Genomic DNA, 27,287 nt, shown 5'->3' with positions numbered 1-27,287 from the left:
ACATATTTGATAGATTTATGGTTGTGTTTAAACGTTTAGGGCTTATGCATGTATAGCCCTGGTGCCCTCCATGCTCCTGAGACCCCCTCCCGAGGTGCCGAGCGGTTGCGGGTGCCGCCGGAGGCAGTGGCGGACCCGCCGGCACAACGCGAGGGTGGGGGCCAGTGCAGGGAGCGCTGGGAGTCTCGTTGGCGCTCCCAGCTAGCGGGGGCGGCAATTGCAGCCACTCGCGCATGCGCAGTGATCGCGCAGGCGCAGAAGGGTCCCTGGAGCTAGGGAGAAGTCGCGCGAGAGTGAGAATAGGCAGGGAAGGCTTGCGGCGGCCCCTAAATGTTCGCGCATGCGCAGGAGAATCGCGCACGCGGCCCCAATGTATTTACAGGCGCCCCAGGACTACAATTCCCATAGGGCCTAGCGAGGGAGACATCAGGTGCCTGATAGTGGCCAATGAGGGCCAAGGATTCCCAGGCAGGAGTGGATACATTTCGCGCGCTGAACCCATGCTAGTTGGTTGGAGCTGGGGAGCAGAAGGAGAAGGAAGGGTGCAGGGAGCGAGTGAAGCTCCTGCACCAAGTAAGGTCCCCCATATCCCAGGTAGGCCCCAACTCCCCACCAGGCTAGTGGGTAATTGATAAGGGACGGCCCCAGTTAGGGACTCTGCCCTTAGTGCGTGTGTGCTGTCTTGTCAGTCACAGCTGTCAGTGCTGTGAGGTCTGACAAGCAGGCACAGTGTTTGTGCTGCACGTTTGCTGTACGTACCAAGTAGGTGGCAGTGCGTTACTCCAAGTACTAGGTACTAGGTAGTTAGAGTCAGGACCGGGAAGAGCTAGGGGGACGGGATAGGCCATTAACCCCTTAGGTCCCAGGTAGGTCCTCACTCCCCAGCTTGTGGTGCTACAGGGACAGGCCCTAGGTTAGGGACTTGTCACGTTAGTGCCAGTGATAGATAGGGACACAGCGGACGCTGCGCTTCCTGAAAGGAGACTTGGGTTCAAGTCTGCGCCCCAGAGACAAAGACTATCTTCAGGGTGGGATCACCCCTGGCGGACCCCAGGCAAGGAATCACCGGATCAGACGGGATCCCCGAGCGACAGATCCTTTGTGAAGGGGTTGCAGGCCCGAGTGCAGGAGCACTCGGCAGGTACCCCATAAGTGCACCAACAAACCTTAACATTCTCAACACACGTAGTGGCAGCGCTGACCACGGGACAAAGGGGTTGGGCTGTGGGCACCGTGTGGGGATGTTATAATATGGTGGTGTTATAAGTATTATGCAAGAGTTGTCATTTATTCAGTAAACCTGTTATCCATAATACTGGTGTATGTGGTTTCTGGGTGGGTTCCTATGTTAGGGCCATTCTACATTCCCACAGAATCCTACACAGGTGGAGGCGCTGAAACCGAGAACGTTCCAGAGGATTCACCCCAGGCTCTCACTGGCGGAGGCTCAGCCCTCCTGTGAGCCTACAGGTATACGCACCACACCTGGTAACACTGTATGTTCTCCGCACCCACACTATATATGCGATTGGGTGGGGTGGAATACCCGTTGCATATGTGTTGTATACTCTCACATTGTAAACCTTTTCCCCTAATCTCTCCTTATGTACGGCACACTCGTCCAATTAATATTCGGCAAGCGCCTCACTTTCCGCTTGCAAAATGAAGCATCACATTAAATGATCCACGCCTCTACTACTGGCTCCAGATAAACTTCACCTCCCTTGACTGCACTTCTAATTGTTGCAATTCTACTCCTGCTGTGTTTTTATGTCTCCCAATATAATAGATTGTAAGCTCTTCTGGACAAGGCCTCCCTTTGCCTTGTGTCATTTACTGTGCATATCCCCACTGTTTGTATGTATGTACAGTATGTATATCTTTATTTATATCGCATCCACAGCTGGACTCAGCACTTTACAAGAGACAATACAGTACAGGGAATTATAATACAATAAGTGCAACAAATAAGATCAGCCAATAGGAAATTAAATCCATGCCCAGGAGAGATTACAAACTAAGTGGCATGTTGGGGGATTTACAGAGACAGCAGGTGAGGGAGTTAGGCTACGGCCCCACTGTCTGCGCTGCACGCTCCCCTGTCAGGCTGGCGGAGGCGCGTGAGCTGCAGGGGGAAAGACGGGGGGAGGGGTTGTGACAGAGGCGTGGCAGGGGCGCGGCCATGACATCACCCGGCAGGTTCTTCCTCATTGGCTGAACCGCCGGGGGGGGGCGTTGCCACCAGGCTCGTTGCCAGTATTGAGCTCAATTTTCCTATCTGCAGGAAAAACCGGCGGCGCAGCACGGCGGACACCCCTTGTAGTGGGCCCGGCCCCATTTAGGGGTGGCTCTTGTCCCTGCAGCACCCGCAGCAGGCAGCGAGGACCTGGTTTTCGTGCAGTGGATGGCAGTGCTTGGCCGCAATGGTTGGTAGGAGTGACTGTGGGTGTGGGACAGCAGCCATGAGCCCAGGCTATTGAAATGCTTAATTTAAGCGGTGAGTTTTAAGGTTTTTCTTAAAGGTGGGGAGAGAAGGTGCTTGGCGCATACTGAGTGTGAGGGAGGGAGTGGGAGAGTTTTTCCCCTCACTGCCCTGAAAAGGATTTAAGGCAAGAGAGAGTAGAGGTTGAAAGGGGTGGAAATGAGCCAGTTATTGGTAGATTGCCCTATCGTGTGATCAGGAGCTTCCCCGGTGAGTTAGTGGGTCTGTGCAGTAAATTGGTGTGGTGGGCTGGTACTGCGGATCCCCAGCAATGGCGGCCGGTGGCTCCTCAGCTCCCTAACCTTCTACAATATTCTCCCTGGGATTCAACTTCCGCCCGACCAGAGGAGGGAGCTGGGGAGTCACCGGACCGGCAGGACCTTTCCTCACCCCAACGTGTGTGTATGGTGATAGGGGGTCTTACCTTATCCAGAGCTTCCTTCTGCAGCGTGGCGTTCTCATGGTGACCAGACGGCACATTGTGACACGTTGCCATGACAACACAGCGCCACATGACACTGCAACGTTGCAGTAAGAATGCAGCTCTTCAAGGAAATGTACGGGCCGGCAGGAAAGTACAATCTGCTCCTGGGCAGAGCGTAGATCGAGAGATCAAAACTGATATGTAGGGAGGAGCAGATGAGAGGAGAGCCTTGAAGGTAAGGAGGAGAATTTTGTAGGTGATCCGAAACTTGATGGGAAGCCAGGAGAGGGATTTAAGGAGGGGATGAGCAGAGACTGTTTTGGGAGAAAGTGACATTATTCTATCAGCAGAGGTTTGGATAGACTGTACAGAAGAAAGTTGTGAAGCAGGGAGGCCTGTTAGCAGTATGTTACAATAACCCATAGGATAAGGGCATGCATTACAGTTTTAGCAGTAGCTTGACAGAGGAAAGGGTGGATCTTGGCAATATTATAGAGGAAGAAGCAGCAAATTTTAACTATGCCGTGAATGTGAATGGAGAAAGAAATTGAGAAGTCAAATATCTCGCCAAAGCAACGTGCTTTGGCAACAGGATAGATGGTAGTATTATATACTGTGATGGAAAAGGGCCAGATTAACGGTCAAAATGAGGAGTTCAGTTTTAGACATATTACATTTAAGGCAGCAAAGCACCATCCATGAGGATATAGCCAGGAGGAAATCTGAGACTTGGGACTGGATTGCATATGTGAGGGTAGAGGTAGATAGATATATCTATGTATCATCTGTATAGAGAATATACCTCAGGCCAAAAGAGTTGATGAGATCACCAAGTAATAGTGTGTAGAGAGAGAGAGAAAAGGAGAGGTCCCAGAACAGAGCCCTGAGATACACCAACAGACAGATCAACAGGAGACGAAGACATGTTAGTAACAGAGACCAAAAATATGCCATGGGAGAAGTGTGAAGAGAACCAAGATAGTTTTTTTTTCCAGATATCAAGGGAGTTCAGAATATAATGGATCAACAGTATCGAAGGCACCAGAGAGATCAAGAAGGATTAGTAGGGAAAAATGACCATGGGATTTTGCTTCATATAGATCATTAGCTACTTTAGCAAGCAGCGGCTCTGCTGAGTGAGCTGTACAAAAGTCAGATTAGAAAGGGTCCAGGAGGGCACTTTTTGTTTGTACTTTATTTTCCCTATATTGTAATTTTGTCAAACACTGCGTACACTGTTAGCGCTCTATAAATACAATTATACATACAGATATATTTCTATGGTGTGTAAATTTATTTTGAAATACTTTGAGGCTAATTTGTAAAAAGGGGGGTAACCTTTGCATAAACAGCACATTTTTCACACAGAAGGTATGCAGAACAGTGGCAATGTGTGCTGAGTGACAATACAATTAAGTGATTGTGGTTTCAAAGGGACAACAACCGTACAATGTACAGGGCATAGTAAAGACAGAACCTTCAAAACTGTTTTCATAAGCCTCTTCCAGTCTATTAATTATATCACATGGTGTTTATACTGAAGATCTTTGGGGGGTGGGGGTGGACAGTATATCAATATATGCAATGTAAACACTATGTAATGTTTACAAGTTTAGAGGAGGCTTAGGAAACATGTGTGAGATCTATGCATACATCTTTGAGTGTTTTCTATCTTTGGCTGAGTCCCTGCTGGCGCTGAGCGCGCTTTTGCTTGGAGAGCGCTCCAAGCATGAGCGCCGGGTGTCCTGGCATTTACGCGCGCGAGTGCGGGGGGGAGGGGAGTGGTCATTGAGCGCGCTGGATAGTTTTTTTGTTTACATAAGTGCCGAGCGCGGGTGAACGTGTGTGCCCACGCGCACTGCGTGAGCGGGGATTTACATATATCTATATATGTAAGTAACCGCGGCAAGTGCCGCCCACTCGGCGCTAGTGGGGACTCAGCCTTTAGCTAATAGGGAGAAAGCAAAGCCCCAATCAGAAACACTCCTACCTTAGGCCTCGTTCAGGGTGTCCGCTGCAGGACTCGGAGGGAGGGCGGGAGGGAGGCAGTGCTGCAGTTTGCTGGGCGATCTGTGTTTATCCCCCAGCAGACTTTTCAGCGTTGGGGAGGGGGCGGGGTTACACACAGCAGGGTAAGTATCCAAGTTGCAGTCATGAAATCATTCTGAAGAATGATTTCATTGGCTGCCTAGGTCCCTGTGACGCTGCTGCAGCTCCAAAAAACGAAATTTTCCTTTATTGAAACTGTAGTCAGCTTCAACTCCTGGCTTCGGAGACAGGGCGGTTGCTACCCTGACAACCAGTATTCAAATTGAATACTTTGTTTCTCACGGCAGCACGCACGGCAGCACGCCCTCCCTCCGAAGCCAGCACCCTGAATGAGGCCTTAGAAATCAGGCATTACATCAACTGTACCACTAGGGGCGTAGTTTACCTACTTACCTGTAGCTGCAAACAGAAATGTGTGGGAATGACCCTTTAAAAAAGCTTATATCAGAACATATTTACATTATGTCTTCTAAGTCTTGGCAGGATACAGGGATTGATATAATGCATACAACAAAAAACAAAAATGTCCAAAGCTACTTCCATTGTGACAAAAATACACAGTGCAATACCTATATATCTCTTGTAAAAAGGGTCATTTAGTTTAACCCTTTGGCCAAAGCGTCTTAAGCCTGCTGCCACTTACAAGGCATGACCGTAGCAGTTCCTAACACTCACCTGTGTTAAAATTCTTAATTACCTGTATAATTACAGGAAGAATGATCACATTGGATCTGTCGTAACCTGGCAAAATGAAACTGACCTGCCAACTCGGTCATGCCTTGTAAGTGGCAGCAGGCTTAAGACGCTTTGGCCAAAGGGTTAAACTAAATGACCCTTTTTACAAGCGATATATAGTTATTGCACTGTGTATTTTTGTCATAATGGAAGTAGCTTTGGGCATTTTTGTTGTATACATTTAGCCACGCCCACTAGCCCTCCTTTTGACACTTATATGCATATATATATTATGTGGTAATGGTTGGGGTTTCTCAGAGCTTGTTGGGAATCTGTGTATATTGATATAATGCACTTAGGACCTAGAGGAGGGGTGTAATGGGGATTTTTGTCTGAAAACAGCCACATTGGACTATATAGAATAGGACCCTTAAACTGCACCTGCTGCTTGAACCACAATTCTCCTGCATTGCTTTACAAAGCAAACTAGAAATCCCTCCCCAAAGAAGGTTTACGTGTACAAGGATGTTAAATACTCTGAAATGCTACGGAAATCCTGGAAAACAGCAGGTAGCAAACAATGTGTCTGTAGGTTTGTGGTGTGTAAATATAGCAGGGCTGACTGCCCTCTCTGCTCAAACATTAACATATTTTTCACTTTGGCTTCTTTTCAGCTTGTTTGCTGCACAGCTACAATGCAAAAGCAGATTTTGCCTGGACCCGTACGTGCACAAGATATAAGGGCCTTATTCTATATCTGCCAAAGCAGCCACTTAAGCCTTTTTCGGACAATCCCCATAATCTTCAATGGGGAATTCTGGCCATAAACAGAGCAGTCGTTTCAGCAGATTTACCCTCATCTTCCTAGTAGATTCTCTACTATAGCTGTACAGTAAACTGGTATCTTCTTCAAGGCTGGAAAAGACAGCAACACATCAATGATCACTGCTTTGATAGGTACGTCTGTCCTAAAAGGTTTTGTTGAACTCTAAGGGTTGTATTTTGATTGTCTTCCCCTATATAATATCAGCACAGTAAGAGATCATTTCCATCACCATGGCGTCTCATGAAAGATAACGCACTTTAATTCTTCAATGCACAGAAATACAAACGGCATACATGTACAGGTTGTCCTTGCTATCCAACATTTCACTTTACAACGAATGGCATATCCAACGCTTTACAATGCAGGCCCTGAGGGCCGTTATCCGATGCCTGAATGCGTTATCCAACGCTCACCGCCACTGATTAACATGGGACTCACTTTACAACGGTTTCACTATCCAACGCTACTTCCAGAACAGATTCCGTTGGATAACCGAGGACCGCCTGTAGTGGCAAATAAATATAAGTGTGTGTTCTGCATTTGGAGAACTTGTCTTGTAGTGAAATGTTCTTGTGATGGCTGGAACTTTGCCAACACTCATTTTGGTAAATCCAGGCCTTTTTGTTACATTATTTCTTTGTCTGATTTTTTCTTGCTTTGCAGTTTATCTAGGAATTAATTTACTCTCCTGCCAGTGCTCTACTGATATTTAAACTCTAGGACACATTCCTCTGTCTCAGGAAGCCTAAAATACGCTTGAACAAATACTTAAACCTTAAATGTGAAGGAAAAACTGTGAAGCTGCCAGACAATATAGTAACCCACCACGCATCAACACTTAGAAGAGATTCTTAGCTCATGTCTTGTATAAGAGACATCAAGTACTGTAGGTATTCGCTTGTTGAAGTAACAAGTCCACAAGCTCCACTCATTCACTGCAAGTTTGTTTATATATGTTACATTACCATATGGCATACATGTCAAGATAGATGTAGCAAAGAAAATCACCTTAGCACACTTGTAAGATAGTTTTGTCAGTTGCCAATCTGGTTACCTAGCCTAGTCCGCCGCAGTTGACCTGCCTATCGACCACCTCACAGAACACCCATAAAAGGAAAACATCTGCAAACCGGCAAATCCAACAAAGCAGAATGAACCACACTTTATTCAATCATTCGTGTGGGTACAAAAAAATCACATCGTCGTCAGGGGTAACGATATAATCATAAACAGCAGAACCTTATATACACAAATTGCAACCCCTTGTAATTTGTGTATATACAGTTGTGCTGTTCATGATGACGTCTTTACACCCCCCCCCCCACAAAAAAAACAATTGTGCTTTTTCCCTGCACAGATGATTGAATAAAGTGGGGTATAGGAGGAGCTGAGCAGGATTCTTCCCCCCCCTTTTCCCTCACTGACTACAATAAAGTGGGGTGCCTTCTCTTATGTGGCATTTGCCTGTTTGCAGCCTTTATTCATTTTGGATATTTCATGTCACGATGGCACATTTTTCCCAAACTTTAAACAAATCTCTCATTTGTGCCATTTTGCACATGTGGAGCATTTGCAAAGATGTCATAGACCAGGGGTAGCCAACTCAGGTCCTCAACAACAGGCCAAAATATTAGGGATATCCCTGCTTCAGCACAGGTGCCTCAATCAGTGTGTCTCAGTCATTTTGACTGGCCCCTGAGGACTAGAGTTGGCCAGCACTGACATAGAGCAATTACATAAAACTAGCAGATTTAATTGTATCATAGAGAAAAGCCAGTTTCTGCTAAAAATTCCCTACATTTCAATTGGAGCAAGTCATGCAATATACCTTGATACGTCAATGCAACGTGATACAGAGTGAAAAGGATGACATTCGCATCATCATTGGAGCGATGCACTGGTTGATACCTATCACTGTTTGTATTTCTGGGTTGACCTGGTCTCTACAAGATGTGTGACATGGGTAGAAGTATAATTTGTATTATGCATTGAGAACAGTAAACACATTGTGTTTTTTGTACTTGGTAAGGATTGGTATGCACACACAAATAAGCACGGAGGATACATGTTTTTTTTTCTGTTTCCGGGCAAATTATGTCATATATAGCTGTGATGGGAGTTTTCCCATTAAGTCATATGTCTACTGCAGTAACTTTATTAAGAGCAATAATGCTGTGTTTAAAATGTTATTGCTCTCCGTGTATTTATTAAGATTAACATGAAATCGGTGTACTATGTTTTCTGCTCATCGATCTGTCATTAGTTACAGATGCTTATAGACTTCAGAGAATACATTGTTATACCCTGATCCATTCAAGAGAGAAGAGCTACAAAATCTTAGTCGGGGGTGCTCAATTCCATACCTCAAGGCCCCCCAACAGGTCAGATTTTCAGGATATTCCAGCTTCAGCACACGTGGCTAAGAGGCTCAGTCAAAGACTGACCTGTGATGAAGCAGAGACTTATTGAGCCACCTGTGCTGAAGCAGGGATAACCTGAAAACCTGACCTGTTGGGGGGGCTTGAGGACTGGAGTTAAGCACCCCTGATCTACACAATCACGTGATGTTGTTTTGTATACAACTACTACCTGCAGTGTGGTTAAAGTACATCAGGGGCCAGCATTAGTGGTCAGAAGCTTTAAATGGTACAGTGCGAAATTAAGCTTCATGTTTACAAAATATTTGCCATTTGACTCCTCTGTAAACTAGTTTTTGTTTTAAACATATGTTCTACATAAAAGGTGATGTATAGCTAAATACAAGGGAATCAGGACCTATGCAACTTGGGATGCCCCAAATATATGGGGACAACAGGTAAAGCACAAAGAGCAATATGGGTGCTACATGCAAAAAAAAACCTAGTCAAGGTAACAATGTATAAAGCATGGAGGAAGCCGTGCACACCAAGAAGAGATGCAATCAAATTAATGCAAAAAAACTGAACGTTTCGATGCCAAGTACCTTCATCAGGGTTGTCTAATGACTGTGCTCAGTCATAAAAATTACTTTTTTTTTGCATTAATTTGATTGCATCTCTTCTTGGTGTGCACGGCTCCCTCCATGCTTTCTACATAAAAAGGTGGATATTTGGGCCTCCCAATAAAAAGGAATGGTACCCCCCCCCTCCTCCAGTCTGTACCACCAGATCATCACAAGGTAACCACTGTATATGAGCATTTTATGCTTTTTTTTTCTTTTTTACAATGTAGTGATTATATTGTCATTTTATTTATTAGCACCAATAATGTACACTAAGATGATATACCAAGATGCTTAGGAAAATATGACTAATTCAGTTGGTGGCAACAAACAGCCACATGGATCATTAGTTGTTGTCCCTGTTTTGCAGATGACATGCTGTAGGCATTGCAGCTGTGCAGACCATTAAATGAGCCCCTTTGTTCACCAGTTACAGAAGCACACGTTTTCTTCCCCTCTCAGTGTCACCCTATTACAATGAGGCCTGACTGCTGCAATTGTGTACACGCTTCATTGATGATTTTTTTATATATATATATATATATATATATATATATATATATATATATATATATATATATTTACATTTACAAAAGTAACATACTAAACTGTAAGATCTGCGCACGATCAGCTGTTCAGTACACATAGCTGGCATTGAAGCAGCGCGTGACAGACACTAGGCGGCGCTACAGCCCGCATCTCTCACACGCTCCCCTCCAGGAACAGGTGGTAGCACCCTCTATCCTGTCAGAACGGTGTGGTCTAGTCCATTGGTACACACTTGTTGGAGGGAGGGGTGAGTGGGCTCGGAAACCCACGGGGACAATGACATTCTCAGAACCCCGCAGTCCCCAGCACTCCACAGGCCCCGAGCTGCCCGAGCGGCACCGCCATGCGCTGCGCACCGCGTGACAGCCTGACAGGTAGAGCCCGCCCGAAGTCACGTGCTCCTGTCATCTCAGGGGGGGGCTACAAAGGGTTCAGGTCTGAAGCGAAACTAGTCAGGCGGGGGGGGGGGGGGAGTGGGCGAGGTTGACGTGGTCTCGTGAGCAAGGGTGTCAGTGGGATGGGCAAGACCCGGAAGTGGCGTCACGTGCGCGTGGCTGGCTCACGGGGAAGTTTAGGACCCAGCCTAGAATGCGTCACGATGGTGGCGTCACAGATCTCGTGACCCATCGGATTCCTAGCCGCCCATGTTTAGTATGGGCAATAAAAGGCGCATTTGCCCATATCGTGTATCGAACCTTCCCACTGCCTGCACCAGCATCCATACCAGAATGCACGCTCTGGCAGGCCTGAGTGTACCCAGCGCTCTACATATAATTTCTGCAGACACAGTCCCTGACCCGTACAGCTTACACTCTATGTTTTGTGGAGGTGAAGTGACTTGGTCACAAGGAGCTGATACCAGATTAGGCTGCGGCCAGGCAGGGAGCAGGTGCTCATGCGCGGTGACGTCACGCTCCCTGCTCGACCGGGAGATTTGTGGCCGGCGTGGCCATGACGTCACGGAACTGGTTCGCCCTCATTGGGCGAACCGCTCATGTGACGCGCTTGCGGACTACAAATTCAAATTTGCTTGCTCTGCAAGCAGCCAACGGCCGAGCAGGCGCTCGCTCACGCTGGCCACACACATTGCCTCAATGTGTTTCATAGCGGCCAGCATGAGCACGCCCGCTCGGCGCCACCCTGGCCGAGGCCTTAGAACCAGGCTCCGCTGCTACACACTCTGTGTCATTGTGTTCAAAGTCTGGGTCTTTACTCACTGAGCCGCTCATTATCTCAGTGTGGGCATCAGTGGTGAAATTATAGTCTAGGACAGCGGTGCGCAAACCGGGGGGCGGGAGAATTTGCAGTCACGTGACGTTGCGCATCGCCACGGCAGCACGCATCAAATGACATGGTGTGACCCTCAACGTAATTTGAAGCCGTGCCTTCGGGGGAGGGGTGTGTGAACGCTGCGGCTCCCAGGAAGGGGGCCGCAGCTGAAAAAGTTTGCACAGCGCTGTTCTAGGAAACTCAAAAGTTTATTTTTAAGACCTTCACAATTATGCATTTTGATTCAGTAGCATGCAATTTTGAATAATACTAGCATGCCACTGTCTAACCCTAATAGCATATGTACCTTTTTAAATATATTTTACCAGGTATGGTATATTAAGGAATACATCTATTTTTTTTAAATATTAACCTTTGGTTATTATGGTCATTATAATACAAAGTGACACACAATGATTAGTTCATTTAACATATTTTTGTAAGTGAGCCAGTGTAGAGAAATGATATTTGGGGAATTGGAGAGGATCGGGAAAAAAATTGTTAGTGATTTTCTTAAAATATTTTTGGATATGTTCTTTCAATGAGTAACAAAGGAGGGAGAAGGAGTAGGGGGTACTGTACCTTTTATTGGACCAACAAGCTTTTGAACCCCTCTGGGTCAGGGTTACCCGATGAAGGACCCTGAGAGGTTTGAAAGCGTGTAACATCAACTACTTGTTGGTCCAATGAAAGGTATCATACCCCCTCCTCCTCTCCCTCCTCTCCCTCCTCTGTAACTACATGGAAGAAATCACCAACACGACTACCCACCCTTTTTCCAATGATACATTATTTGGACTGCTATTGCAAAGAATAAGTCTCAACACACCATATGGTTCACCAAGATAAATAGGCCACAATAGAGATTTGGGAAGGGGACAAAAGATATCTCTGAACACTAGGAGGAATATTAAGTTAAAGATCTGGGACACTCCGTGATAACCATACAGACACTATTGCTGCAAAGAAATGTCAACTTTCAGAAACCCAAATCAGTGAGTTTGACAGGTCTGTGCCTGGATTTTACAGGCTCGGGACTCACATTATTATCTTGTGCAGGGGACTCATGAAACGTTGGACCAACAATATATGTATGTATACCTTTATTTATATAGCGCCATCCATATACCTAGCAACGTGGCATAATATTATAACACGTAATGGGAATAAGCGCTTCACAGCGCACGTGGTATAACATTATAACAAGTAACGGGAATAAGTGCTTCACAGCGCACGTGGTATAACATTATAACAAGTAACGGGAATAAGTGCTTCACAGCGCACGTGGTATAACATTATAACACGTAACGGGAATAAGTGCTTCACAGCGCACGTGGTATAACATTATAATACGTAACGGGAATAAGTGCTTCACAGCGCACGTGGTATAACATTATAACAAGTAACGGGAATAAGTGCTTCACAGCGCACGTGGTATAACATTATAACAAGTAACGGGAATAAGTGCTTCACAGCGCACGTGGTATAACATTATAACAAGTAACGGGAATAAGCGCTTCACAGCGCACGTGGTATAACATTATAACACGTAACGGGAAAAAGCGCTTCACAGCGCACGTGGTATAACATTATAACACGTAACGGGAATAAGTGCTTCACAGCGCACGTGGTATAACATTATAACACGTAACGGGAATAAGCGCTTCACAGCGCACGTGGTATAACATTATAACACGTAACGGGAATAAGCGCTTCACAGCGCACGTGGTATAACATTATAACACGTAACGGGAATAAGTGCTTGACAGCACACGTGGTATAATATAAAACGTAATGGGAATAGGCGCTTCACAGCGCACGCGGTATATTATAACACGTAATGGGAATAAGCGCTTCACAGCGCACGCGGCATAATATAACACGTAATGGGAATAAGCGCTTCAGACATGAAAGTAACCATAAAGGACTTCCCCAAAGAGCTTACACTCTATGCCAGCCTTTCATTGGAACCCCCTCGAGTGAGACTGGGGCCCATGACACCCAGCATTGCTAAAATACGGAGTGGGGACTCGCTGAGAGCAGCTGGGTGCGAGCGCTTTGCCCCCTGGCTGCCAGGCCCTGACTGGTTGGGAGCAGCAGGCCCCGGGGGGAGGCGGCGCTCCCTGCTCTCCCCTCCTCCTCCGTGTCCGGGCGGGTGCTGCCTGCTTTCCCCTCCTCCTCCTCCGTGTCCGGGCGGGTGCTGCAGCAGCTCCTTCCCACCCCTCTCAATCTCTCTCTCCCTCCTTGTCTTATTAGTGTTGGTGGCCCTGGGCAGGAAATGGGACCATGTTTGGCGTTCCCCAGCGCTAAGCCCCCCGGCAGTGCCCCGGATCAGTGAGTGTCTCCCCCCCTGAGGAAGAAGTGTCTCCTCCCTGTGCGAGTCCTCCGGCTGCTGCAGCCCCTCTCCACCACGGACCATGGACCTCAGCCGGCCCAGCTCGGACATCCTCCGCAGGAATCCGCAGCAGGACTTCGAGCTGATCCAGAGGGTGGGCAGCGGCACCTATGGGGATGTGTATAAGGTGAGAGAGCCGGGGGCACGTGATGTGGGGGGTCCCTACACATACCCTCCGTGTGTACTTATATTATTATCCTGTGGTGGGGGGTGCTCCAGAGACTGCATATATATTACGTACATAGACAGACATGACTCCTGAAACAGACCAGACTCATACATACATCCCTCATGTGCTGGGAACTCAAGAAATATGACCATAACACACACATTTTATATACGTGTGTGACACACACACACACACACACACACACTGGCAAAAAAAATAAAACATTTATTACAGTGTTCACGTTACGACTCCCACCTGAGGCTTTGTCAAGTCTTGAGAGGCTCAGGTGGGACCTGGGACGCAGACAGTCTTTAATAAATGCTTCCTTTCTTTTTTTCAAGCCCTGTTGTCTGTTTTTTCCATTTGCTTTATTTACTGATCTTTTACATTTTGCACCCAGACAAGTATATGCGAATTCTGTGGCGTACCACTATAGTTACACACACACTCACATCTTCTGGGCTGCGGTCTCAAGAAACATGATCACTACACATATATATACTCCACTAACAACTATCTTGCCTGTGTGCACTAGGTATAATTGGGTAGTGCGCACAAGAGGGTCACAGGACCTGTGTGTGTGTATTACACATTAACACCTCCTTCCCTCTTAAAGCACTTTGTTGCCATTCTGAATCTGATGGTGAAACTTGTAGACTTAATAAAAAAAAAAATACTTTTCAGCACACCAGGTGAAATAATGGGTAGATTTTTGCGTATACATGTTTTTATTGGTGTGCTGGAACGCATTGTTATTTTCATTAGTCCCCTGTTCTCCAGTATTGCCAGGGTTAACTTGTTTCTTGACACCGATTTTGTGTATGTGTGCATATCTTGCGTCATTTCAGGTATGACCACCTTAGTACTGACAGTCATACTTGCTATTTCGAAACCTGGCGATTTCCCAGGCCTGAACCCAAAACCTGCTTGGTTCTGTGATCAGAAGAAAACAGGTTTATTATTACAGGTTTTTGATATTAGGAACTTCATACGAGGAGACCTATTTCAATCAAAGGGTTAAGTATCCCAAGTATAATACAAACCTGTCAGTGCAGTGGGGTTGCCTGCTGGTGGCCCCTGACCACTGGAGTTGACTACCCCTGATGTACATGACGTATCTGCAGGTGTTCAGGTGGCCATCCCCTGTACTTCAGGCTGATGGTAGAAAAGTTACGTGACCCATTAAGAGAAGTACATCCTGACTGACACCCAATTTGTTTTCATGGCTCCAACAGGTTTTGAGGGTAATGATCTCATCGTTCTTTTCTCCTTTTTTTTTTTTGTTGGCGTCTATTAGACTAATTTTCAAGCCAGTAATGTGCTCTCCAAGAGGTTGGTGCATGAATATGGCTGAAGTATAATTGGAAAGTGTTTTGATATTAAAAATGGCTCTATAAATACACATTATTATTATTTTATTCATATGCATAGTCATCCAAAATGTTATTAATCAAGGTTCTATCCAGCTGTGACTCAAGGCATCGTAGTTGTTATTAGCCAAACGAGGGCCAAAGCAAAAATACATTAGAGGTTCGTAAACTGTATCTCTAATCCAGGAGTGACCAACTCCAGTTCTCAAGGGCCACCAACCGGTCAGATTTTAAGGAAATCCCTGCTTCAGCACAAGTGGCTCAGTCAGTGACTGAAAAACTCACCTGAAATATCTCACCTCTGATCCATTCAGGCCTCGTGTAGCAGATGGCATAAGTGGGCTAAAGTACTAACGATTAATGTTTATATGAATTTCAATATATATTTGAAAAGACGTACACAACATACACACAATAATAATTTAAACGTGCTGTAAATTGTGTCTCTGCTGCACTGCTCATGGCCTTCAGACATCTCTTGCACACAACTTGGGCATTGTGCAAAATATGCAATGTAAGCGTGAGAAGTGAAATTAGGTATGTTTCAGTCCCCAGCTAGGGACATAAATGTTATATATTTTTCAATTAGAAGAACTTGCTTCCTTTAATGGTGATATAGTGGAGGGACTGTGTTACCATACAGTGATCCCTCATATTTAGGAATGTCTTAAATTGGTATAAATGGAATAATACTCGGGGCAATCTATACGAAGCAGTGATAAACCATAAGATACCCTATGGCCAATTCACTTAATTGAGCCATAATGTGTCTCATAGCTAGCTAAAGTAAAAAGTTAAGTAGTGCCTATAGGCACTATAAGAACTAGTTAAATACCATATGATTTCTTTTAATAGACAGCTTTTTAGCAAGATGCACTGTGGGGCACTACATATATATCTGGCCTATATCTGCTTTTTCTGAAGCCACTTATCTATCTGGAATATAGCTTTTTAAAACCATTGGTTCTCTGATCAACGTTATTGCATGGCGCAATGAAGTATAACGAAAACAAAGCACTGCAGAAGTTGTGGTATCCTTAGAGAGGGGCTTCACAAGTAGGTGAAGTGATTGAGATGATTTGTATGGGGAGCTAATATAATCAAGACCTTCCATGCACTTTTTAGAAATGTCCCAAGTGACTATAAAAATGATCAGTTGCCGGGGGTGTGATCCTTCTTTGTAGGGTCTTTGTCCCCACACTATTTGTCTAACTTGGGCTCATTTGCCGATTTTAAAACCTTCACTCGCTGTCCTTAGTACCGTCTAAAGAGAAAATGAGAGAAACAGATGTGAGGAGCCCTTGGAAATGGGCTCTGCAGCTCACGGGTTTCTTGGCACCCATGTCCCACTTATTATTGTTGGCGTTGTCAAACAAGTTTTAATAATTATACAGGGGAAAGTGAACCATGCCCAGCCATCTTCCCCTTAACCATTTACTGGAAGAGCCACTTTCCAGTTCATAGTAACTTTCGGTGTAATACTAACTGCCAAGGTTACCCCAGTTGGTGACTTATCGTATTTTAGAGAAGGTGTGATACAGTATTTCATTTTTCAGTGTCTGATTGGCCTGGAACATGTTTTCATACATTGTAGGTGTTAAATAGATGAAGATAGATAGGGCCATGCAGGTTCAAGGTACAGGGAACCTATGCAAAGAATAAGAACCAGATGCTCTCTAAAGTAGGGGGCCATTTACATTTTCCTCTTGTTTTTATTGAGTTCACTGAAAATAAGGACTTGTATTTGAACTCGGATGTGCCAGGGGCGAAAGTGCAGTTATTAATAATGTCATCCCCTAGAAAGATGAACTGCGAGCATCCTGTCTCTTGCCAGGCTGACTGGTACCTAGCATGATGCATTTTTAGCACTTCCTATCTGTAGTGATGCTACGAAAAGGCAAGGTGTACTCACCTGGACGCCATGTCAAGTAAATAGTTTCAGGTCTCCACTCCAACCCCAATTCGGTTCTTGGGCAATGGGGCCCATCTTCACTAAAGGGTTCTAACCCTTCAGGATCCTTATGGCAGAATCGGTTGCCATGATGGTGCAATGGTTAGTATATCTGGCCCTAAAGGGGGATTTTATGTAGACCAGCCATTTATCAATACGTTAAATATCTTGCTGGAGTGGAATAAATGTGTAGGATAGATTTACGGAGACCTTAACAGGGTAAACAATGGAAATTGAACACGGTCTTAGGGCCGTTCTGTACAGCGTGCATGTATATAGAGCCGGGAGCTGCAGGTAAGTGTATGTGCATGTATGTGCGTGTATATGTAGTGTAAGTGTAAGGGGAGTGTAAGTAAGATTTTTTTTAAATTAAAAAAAAAAGTTTAATAATATTTTTTTTGTGTGTGCATTTATTTACCCCCCCCCCCCCACACACACACATCCATACAAACACGCCCCCACACACGTGTAACCCCCTTGTCCTGTAAAAATCTGTTCACAAAGAAAGACATTTATTTGAGTTCTCTTATTTATATAATCACTGGGCTTACAAACGATTTGGTAGCAGAAGCACGGGAAACTTGCCAAACCTTATTAAATTAGATTTTCAATCGACTGAATCCTCTGGAAATTTTTATTGTGTCAATTAAACATTCTAACACTGGAAAAACAGTAGTTTGTTGAGAGAGAGAACGGTGTTTGAAGTAGTGTAGGCACACAGAGGCTATGGACAATTGTAAGATCTGTAGGGAAAATGAATTTAGGACCCCCTGAATGCCGACTCTTAATTTTGTACTTTTGCTAGTACTTGCAAGGAATTACTGTGGGGTCACCCCCCACTCCAAATCCTTCACAGCTGAACTGTTGGTGGCCCTTGAGGACTGGAGTTGGCCACACCTGTGGGGTGATTGTTGTGCTCATCTCTCGCGATTATGTCACTGCTTACTAGTGACCCACCAAAGTGAGGCCGACCCCAGTGGTCAGATTGTTTCAACAGGACAATGATGACATAGTCATAGCACAATGAAATATCCCAGGGACAGGTGGGCTCCCGCAGCTCGGAGTTTCGGTTTATTTTCAGGGATGACGGGGGGGGGGGGGACCCTACCCTACCCTAAAACTCTTCTTTCCTGCACCCACTCCCCATGCACTTGACCGTGATAGAAAGTTTAGAGCTGTGCATATCCTGATTTGCATAGGGGGAGCTGGCTTTCTAAGCAGAAAGATAACACGTGTCCATTCCAGGGCTGGGCAAGGGGGGGAGAAACGCAGAGAACTTCCCTGTACAAAACTTCTCACACCTGTTTGCAAAATATTCCAGGAATGTCGCCAACCTCCCTTTAACCCTTTGAGTGCCCAATGACGCACCCCGAAGGCCACGCTAGGGGTCCTATAACATACAGCAGGTATGGCCAGCTCCAGTCATCAAGGGCCACCAACAGGTCAGGTGTGAAGGATATCCCTGCTTCAGCAAAAGGGGCTCAATCGAACTGCACCACCTGGGCTGAAGCAGGGATATCCCTAATACCTGGCCTGTTGGTGTCCCTTGAGGACTGGAGTTGGCCACTCCTGACACACAGGGTATGTCTTGCTAGAAATACTCGTCCTCTGGGGTTATCGCGTTTATCGCTTCCATGAGGGCAGCATCTGCAGTTGGAACGGTTGTGGGGTATCCTTAACTTCAATTCACGTCCTGGGGGGTGTCCAGCCCCATAATCCCCATTCTCTACACCAAGCTATCACGTGGTGGAGATCCGGAAGACTGGTGGAACACGGCATTTCTGGCATTCAAAGGGTTAATGAGGTAGTTCCACTTTCCAGATAAGAGAAATGAGCCGTTTATTAATGTAATAAGTGCATCAAAATTAATTGGCCAAGTACTGACCAAGCGGAAACTGTTACTAAAAAATAATAATGTATAATTATCTTGAGTATCTCCACACATTTTCTTCCCAGGCCTCGAACAATTATATTTAACTGAAAGCTGGTTAAATGGCTTAAGAAGCAACAATACTGTGCCTAGTTTCCAAAAAAAAAACCCACCAACATTTAAAAATAAATTGGGGCAAATCTCTGTGTATCGTGTGACCATATTTTTTAGAACATTTACGCTATAGAAAGTGTAAAGGGAGAGGAAGGGAAGCGCCTCTCTTCACAAATCCAACCCCCCCCCCAAAAAAAACCGCCAAGCTGCTATTGTGCAAATGCGTCGGGTAAGATATGTAAAATAAAAAGTATAAAATAGTAATGTTCACCAGTATCTGTTTTACGTTAAGGAGCAATCCCACCAATATCAAATAAATCAGTTCTGTAGTGTTAGATAGTATTTACTGGGTGTTTTTTTTTTTTTTTTTTTAATTAATCTCTTAATGCTATTTTAATGAGTTTTAATATACTGATCATCTTTTGATTTCTATAGCAGAGTTTAACACACCTCCCCAGCAGTGCAAGATATTTGCAACACTTTCCTGTTTGGGAGAATGTGTTGCCAATGTTCCCAGCAATTTGGGCTGCAAACTGTAACAATAGATGTTACCTTAGTAATATAAGAATACATTGTAGCTGCTCAGTTACTGACTGAAGGATTGATTTGAAACTGAAAGGCAGCCATTTATTGAACCCTGGGATGCAGGATTTTGCTGATCGATCACGGGAGAACAACTTGATCGGCAGCTTAGGTAATTGGTTTTCAATAAAGGTAATCAAAGGCGGCATATATTAAAGCAAAAAAAAATAAAATATGTATATGTGTAAGATGCTCGGATGGCATCTTTAAAGATGGAGGCTCAGTTGCATAATAATGAATAAGAAAAAAAAACACTTTCCATGCACTCGCCAGCATGATCCGTAAACAAACATCTGTGTGACTCTGGGATATATTGGAAATATATTGTATAGAACAATCATGTCATTATCCGTCTTGTTCACCATACCCTCGTGTCCCCACTTCTAGCACAGTTACATTCTGGGCAGGACTGTACCCTTTTTTTTTTTAAGAAAAAAGAAAACATTGACTTGCGAGAGAATGGAAAAAGCATGTGTGAACTAAGTGAGCTATTACTAAAATGACTGCTTTTAGTGCGTATGTTCTAAAAACACTGGCCCTTGCCAGGCCTGCTGCCTTAATACATGTTTTTGTTGTCAACTGCAATATCCCATGTGCTCTTTTTCTGTAGTTTTATAAAATTAAATGGAGTTGAGAATATCCGCTGCTACGTTTTGTGACTGGCTAATAAGCTTTACGACGGCGGTGGCCAATTCCAGTCGCCAAGGGCCACCATCGGGTCAGGTTTTCAGGATATCCCTGCTTCAGCACAAGTGGCTCAGTTGTAGACACTGGAATGTCCTCTCACGATGACGTTCCTGCTTTTCTATTGGCTGCCACAGTGAGGCTGACCTCAGAGGCCATTTTGTTCCTCTCGGACCAAGACTTTTTTTTTTAAATGGAATTTCAAAATGTAAATATCTCTGAAACCTGGAGATCCCTTTAGCTTGGTGTGTCCCGGGGAACACCTTCTATCACGTATGTATGTATGTATGTATATATACATATATACATACATAAAAGCAGCATGGATTGCTGCTATAATTTATTATTTAAATTCTTTAATTTGTGGTGTTTGTTCCCAAAACCTCTTTTGAGTAAACGTTTGCAGTTATTGTGCAATGTTCCTGCGTAGGCTTCAGTGTGTACAATTAAACAATCGGCTGACCTGTATTCTTATTTATTAATATCATTTACCTGGATTATTGTACACTTTTCCTCCTGTGTGAGCGCGACAACCAATGTGTTATTGTTTTGTAACTGTCACTGAACTATGACTTACTGAGGCAGTCATTTGCAAGCCGGTCCCCGGGGTAAGAAATCTACAGCGGGACATTCTCTGAAATCTTTGAATGTCTGAGCAAAAAAGTATGTGCACAGTGAGCTAACGGCTGAGGCACGTGCAGGAGGTTACATGGAGGTGGTTGACAAGTACATGCATTTCTAAAAATTATATATAAAAAATATATATATTTTTACAGCTTTTAATGACTTTATGGGAACTCCAGTCCTCAGTGACCCCCCCAACAGGTCATGTTTTCAGGATTTCCCAGCTTCAGCCCAGGTGGCTTAATGAGGCTCAGTTGAAGATTGTACCACCTATGCGGAAGCTGGGCTATCCTGAAAACCTGACCTGTTGGTTGGGGGCTTGAGGACCGGAGTTGAGCACCCCCTGCTTTTGCAGGCTTCCACAATCTTTAATCTCTTGCGGTGAGACAATGAGCAAACGGTGGTATATACAGGTAGATTGCTCACCCAGGGTTTGTACAGTTGATGTGTTTGGGTAATGCTTGCAGAGTTTGTGTTTGTGTGCATATATAGATAAAGGGAAAGAACAATACTTAACAGATAGCCCTCAAATTAAACGGGCACAAAGGAAAATAGGAGCTCATTGTTTTTTTGTTTGTTTTTTACAGAATAAATAAAATAACATTTTAGTTTATGGGGATTATATCTTTGTAGGTTAGCCAATTATACATTGATATGTAGTTTTGTAATATGTGACTCCCTATTTAAAGGCCTTAATGAACTAATGAGAATGGCATGTTTAATACGTAAAATGTAGGTACTGAATATTGTATTGTTTGTGTGTATATATTTAATTTTTTCATCTAGGTTACCAAAACAAAACTTCACCAATGTGTTTTGACCTCTGTGCTTGGAATCCAAAAAGATCCGTTTCTTCCTAACTGCAGAGAGAGAGAGAGCCCTAATATGTGTGTGAGAAACCCTGTCTGGCCCCCCTCTGATTAGATCATAACACCCAGGGTCACATGTATTTGCATATACACTGCTGGCACAGTGGAAGACACATATTGTACTGAGCTGTAATCCCTTCAGCATTTAAACTCAGCTGTGGCTCGCAATGCAAATACACTATATTTTTCTTTTATTAACGTGCTTTAATATGAGGGATTTTGGAGTATGACTTCACACTTCTGAAGCATCTTTTATTTAGAGCAGGGGTTCTGAAGCCCCACTCCCAACAGGTCAGGTTTTTAGGATATCCCCGCTTCAGCGCAGTGTGGCTCAATCAAAGGCTCAGTCTTTGGCTGAGCCACCTAAGCCGAAGCAGGGATATCCTGAAAACCTGACCTGTTGGTGGCCCTTGAGGACTGGGGTTGCCCCTCCCCCAGCTCTATACAATCCCAGAGCAAGCCTTGTCATCATCTCACACACAAACTGCATCAAAGGGAATGTCGCAAAATGTCCCTAGCACAATGGGAACAGAATGAGGAAACCGCAGTTCTATACGTAGCCGCGTTTCAGTTATCTATCCTATTACCTGATCACAATAAACGCTGTATTCCATTGTGTAATATCTGTGTGTAGATGAAAGGGATACAGTACACAGTGAATGTTGGTAGCTACACACTGTCATATTATAGCTATCAGTGGCAACGTCCCTCAGGCAGTTAATGACCAGTACTGATGGGTCAGCCTGGTTGTATCTCATGTACCACAGGTATGTTTATAGTTTGAGAGAGTGCAGTAAAACGGTTGGGCTGAGTGACATTCCTGGGGCGGCTGCAGTCAAAGCCCCGAAAATCAGCTCAGCTAGGGTAAAAATTCATCATCTAGGCCCGAAAGGGCTAAGAAAGGGGCCTACCTAGTCCTCATCCCTGATTAATGAAACAGTGTGTGTGTGCACCTATCTATCTATCCTATCTATCTCTGTATCGCTGATCGGGGCACTAGTATACGAGTTGCCATACAATTGTGCCCCGATTGGCAGTCTTGTAATGTAATTAATTACCCCAGTTGAGACACAAATAAGTACCACTGTAGTTCCTATACTTGTGCAGGAGGGAGGTATTTCCAAGCAATCTCTATGGAAGTCCCCTAACCTGTGCAGCAGGTTACAGGAGCTGGAAAAATGTAGGGTGCCAGATAAATAGGTACAATCGGACAGTATAGAACACACACGTATATATTACACAAATGAACTAAAATGAAGGGAAGATAGATAGCTATAATATGAGTAAATAGTTGGAATCTGCTTGCTATGTGCAATAGAACATCGGCAGGTCCTTTGTGTGCTCAGTGTGTGGAGCCTGTGTGTAGAATATCCATCTCTTGCATAGCTTCATGTCCATATAAAGGAGCCTGGCAGTGCATTCTCTGTAAGGTTTCCGAGCTGAAAAGCATCTGAATCCAGACAACACTTGGTTCTCTGTGTCATTGACAATGGGGGGAAAGAAATACCGTATCTCTGAGGCCTCTCCTCCCCACCCCTTTTGTGGACACACAAACTGGTACTTTATATACCAGGCAATTCATGTTGTATGGTACTTGAAGAGCCTGCGTTTTTTTCTGTGAAATCTCTGTGGGCCGAAGTGCACTGGAAGTTACTGAAGTGTTTGTAATGGTTCACACTGAAGGGAGCACGTTTAGTGCTGCACCCGGCAGAACTTTATCCTGCTACTCTAAATTAAAGACGGCTTTTAACATCAGGAAATGATGGGTTTATTCATTCTGGTCCAGAGGTAGCCAATGTCGGTCCTCATGGGCTACCAACAGGTCAGGTTTTCAGGATATCCTTGCTTTAGCACAGGTGGCTCAACCAGAGGCTCAGTCAAAGACTGAGCCTCCGATTGAGCCACTTGTGCTGAAGCAGGGTCTGATTGAACCACCTGTGCTGAAGCAGGGATATCCTGAGAACCTGACCTGTTGGTGGGCTTTAAGAACTGGAGTTTGTCACTCCTGATCTAAGTACTCGTCTCTAGTGTGATAGTGAGCCAAGCGCTTCTAACACGTATTGTGTTACAGGGATATTATCACTGCAGGCTTCATTCCCTAACCCTAATCCTTAAGCAGCTGCGATTCCACTGCAAACTGCATTCAAACGTCTTGTGAGCCACCGCTGGGGTTCTTTAGGGACATTTAATGCCCCCCAGCTGCAGCTTCAATAACACAAAACCTCATAGCCTCTTCTTCACCATTCTAAGCAGTTCTATGCTTAAATTATTCATGTGTATATTTTGTGTGTGCACCTTTGCCACAGACATTCCCCAACACAGTGTTAGTGCATCAGGTGCTGGCATATGGTACCATTAATTTCTTCACTGCCAGTGGATTACATGCAATCACTATTGAATATAAACAAAAGTGATAGTCGCATATTAAATCTGTATTGAGCCAGATCTCTGTCTGGTATGCAGTGTATGGTATGTATACGTGTATTTTATTCTTTGTGAAATATATGCTTTAATGCAGGGGGGCTCTACTCTGGTCCTCAAGCCCCCCAAACAGGTCGTGTTTTCAGGGTATCCCTACTTCAGCACAGGTGGCTTAATCAGAGGCTCAGTCACAGGCTGAGCCTCTGATTGAGCCACCTGTGCTGAAGCTGGAATATCCTGAAAACATGACTTGTTGGGATGGGGGGCTTGAGGACTGGAGTTGAGCCCCCCTGGGTTAACGTGTTCTATTTTCTGAGAAATAAATGAAGACACATATCTAATGAAAGAATTGGGCAGAGTAGTAGAATAAGGATCTCCGCAATATACAAGAAAGCACATGGACCCCACCAGGCCTGGGGCATTCTAACGGAGCCTGGGGCATTCTAACGGAGCCTGGGGCATTCTAACGGAGCCTGGGGCATTCTAACGGAGCCTGGGGCATTCTAACGGAGCCTGGGGCATTCTAACGGAGCCTGGGACATTCTAACAGAGCCTGGGACATTGGCATATTGCTTCCTCTTGACGTGCTTAGTTCGGATTTTTCTTATTCTAATATGTAGCATACTCCGGTATATTTCCAAATGTGTTTATTAGATTATTTCCCATACAGTGTGCTATTTTAAAATCCTGGTTGTTGATGGTATTCTGAACGGCGTATTCCTAACAAAATTGGCAAACTAAAAAAAATAATCTAAAAACGCGCACCAAAGCTTCGGGTTTTATTTGGGTCTTAGGTTGTATATAGCAGGGGTGCTCTTCTCCAGTCCTCAAGGACCCCCACCCCCAACAGGCCAGGTTTTGAGGATATCCCTGCTTCAGCACAGATGGCTCAATCAGAAAGAGCCTCTGATTGAGCCACCAGTGCTGAAGCAGGGACTGATTGAGCCACCTGTGCTGAAGCAAGGTCTGTTTGAGGCACCTGTGCTAAAGCTGAGATATCCTTAAAATCTGATCTGTTGTGGGTGGTGGGGGGGGGGGGGGGGAGAGGTGGCGTGTTGAGAACAGGAATTGAGCCCCAACCATAAGTGTGTGATGAACAATTTAAGTATTTTTTTCAATGCCATGTTTAGTGTACTGTGACCCTATCCCATATATCTCTCCTATCCCATATATCTCTCCTATCCCATATATCTCTCCTCTCCCATCCTATTTCTCCCATCCTATCTCTCCCATCCTATCTCTCCCATCCTATCTCTCCCATCCTATCTCTCCCATCCTATCTCCTCCCATCCTATCTCCTCCCATCCTATCTCCTCCCATCCTATCTCCTCCCATCCTATCTCCTCCCATCCTATCTCCTCCCATCCTATCTCCTCCCATCCTATCTCTCCCATCCTATCTTCTCTCCTTTCTCCTCCCATCCTATCTCTCCCATCCTATCCCCTCCCATCCTATCCTCTCCCCTATCCCCTCCCATCCTATCCTCTCTCCTATCCCCTCCCATCCTATCCTCTCTCCTATCCCCTCCCATCCTATCGTCTCTCCTATCCCCTCCCATCCTATCCTCTCTCCTATCCCCTCCCATCCTATCCTCTCTCCTATCCCCTCCCATCCTATCCCCTCCCATCCTATCCCCTCCCATCCTATCCCCTCCCATCCTATCCCATCTCTTCTATCCCCTCCCATCCTATCCCATCTTCTCTCCTATCCCATCCTCTCTCCTACCCCATCCTCTCTCCTACCCCATCCTCTCTCCTACCCCATCCTCTCTCCTACCCCATCCTCTCTCCTACCCCATCCTCTCTCCTATCCCCTCCCATCCTATCCTCTCTCCTATCCCCTCCCATCCCATCCTCTCTCCTATCCCCTCCCATCCCATCCTCTCTCCTATCCCATCCCATCCTCTCTCCTATGCCCTCCCATCCCATCCTCTCTCCTATCCCCTCCCATCCCATCCCATCCTCCTATCCCCTCCCATCCTCTCTTCTATCCCCTCCCATCCTCTCTCCTATCCCATCCTCTCTCCTATCCCATCCTCTCTCCTATCCCATCCTCTCTCCTATCCCATCCTCTCTCCTATCCCACCCTCTCTCCTATCCCATCCTCTCTCCTATCCCATCCTCTCTCCTATCCCATCCTATACTTTCCCCTCCTATACCCTCCAATCTATCCCCTCCTATCCCATCATATCTCTCCTGTCCCATTTTACCTATCGGGAATGTTGTACTGTATACCATATGTCTGTGTGCCTGATGTGACAGGCTCGGGCAGGTCTATGAGAAGATAATTACTATCTCTGGTGAGATCTTCACACTGGTTAGGTTTGTTCTCGGGTATTTAGCCAGAAACCTTTTTTCACGCTTGGGCTTGGCACATTGGGGGAGGGGGAGGGCAGTTAGATTCAAAGATACAAGTTTTATACTGATGCAAAAACTCCCCCAAAATATACAAATGAAAATGATTATTTTTTTAAATCTATGCGGGGCAACAGATGCTATTTGGTGTAGCGGCGTTGAATATATATATATATAACTGTGTTCACAAGTGATCTCTTTATTTGCTATATGCAATACGGTGGAGGTTTCTTGTTGCCTTTTTCACCCACCATAACTTAAAACGTGATGATAAACCCTACAGTCATGAAAATGACTGTAGGCTTCTCACTGATGAGACCCATTAAATTTGAAACATGTTTGTGAATGGTTTCTCTGGCTTTGCATCTGATTCCCATGCTGTGCTTTAAAGCTGTGTTAACAGCGAGCATTAGCTTATATGGGCTCCATGTAACTATGGTTTTTCAGACAAAAGGTGACACATTGTGTTCTCATTTGCATGTCATTTCCCAGAATCCCTTGCTGCAGTGGAAGTGCTGTGTGCTGGGTGATAATGGTGAAAGACGGGGTTGCAGACCAGTCCAAGACATGCAAATGAGCATACAGTAATATTTCCATTTGATATATATATATATATATATATATATATAT

At 45.0% G+C, this 27,287-nt stretch overlaps 1 protein-coding gene and 1 long non-coding RNA gene across 5 annotated transcripts in view; both read left to right on the top strand.

The window, feature by feature from the left end:
• Positions 1 to 51: 51 nt before the first annotated feature.
• Positions 52 to 9,356, top strand: LOC142502615 (uncharacterized). The gene is made up of 2 exons (XR_012803811.1): positions 52 to 2,497; positions 6,305 to 9,356. It is a non-coding gene; the product is annotated as an uncharacterized LOC142502615 (long non-coding RNA).
• Positions 9,357 to 12,327: 2,971 nt separating this feature from the next.
• MAP4K5 (mitogen-activated protein kinase kinase kinase kinase 5) overlaps positions 12,328 to 27,287 on the top strand; it is a 77,053-nt gene continuing 62,093 nt past the window's right edge. For 2 of the 4 annotated variants that reach the window (XM_075613834.1, XM_075613833.1), the window contains exon 1: positions 13,384 to 13,776. In XM_075613834.1, coding sequence (XP_075469949.1) covers positions 13,672 to 13,776 — 105 coding nt within the window. In that variant the 5' untranslated portion in view covers positions 13,384 to 13,671. Of the gene's footprint in view, positions 12,346 to 13,382; positions 13,777 to 27,287 lie in introns of those variants that run through there. The other 2 variants (XM_075613832.1, XM_075613835.1) reach the window with 2 other exon arrangements.

This window comes from Ascaphus truei, chromosome 9 (assembly GCF_040206685.1).
Source record: "Ascaphus truei isolate aAscTru1 chromosome 9, aAscTru1.hap1, whole genome shotgun sequence".
In the NCBI taxonomy this organism is placed as follows: Eukaryota; Metazoa; Chordata; class Amphibia; order Anura; family Ascaphidae; genus Ascaphus; species Ascaphus truei.
Note: the sequence above shows the minus strand (reverse complement) of the source record. Positions and strands in the feature narration are given on the sequence as shown.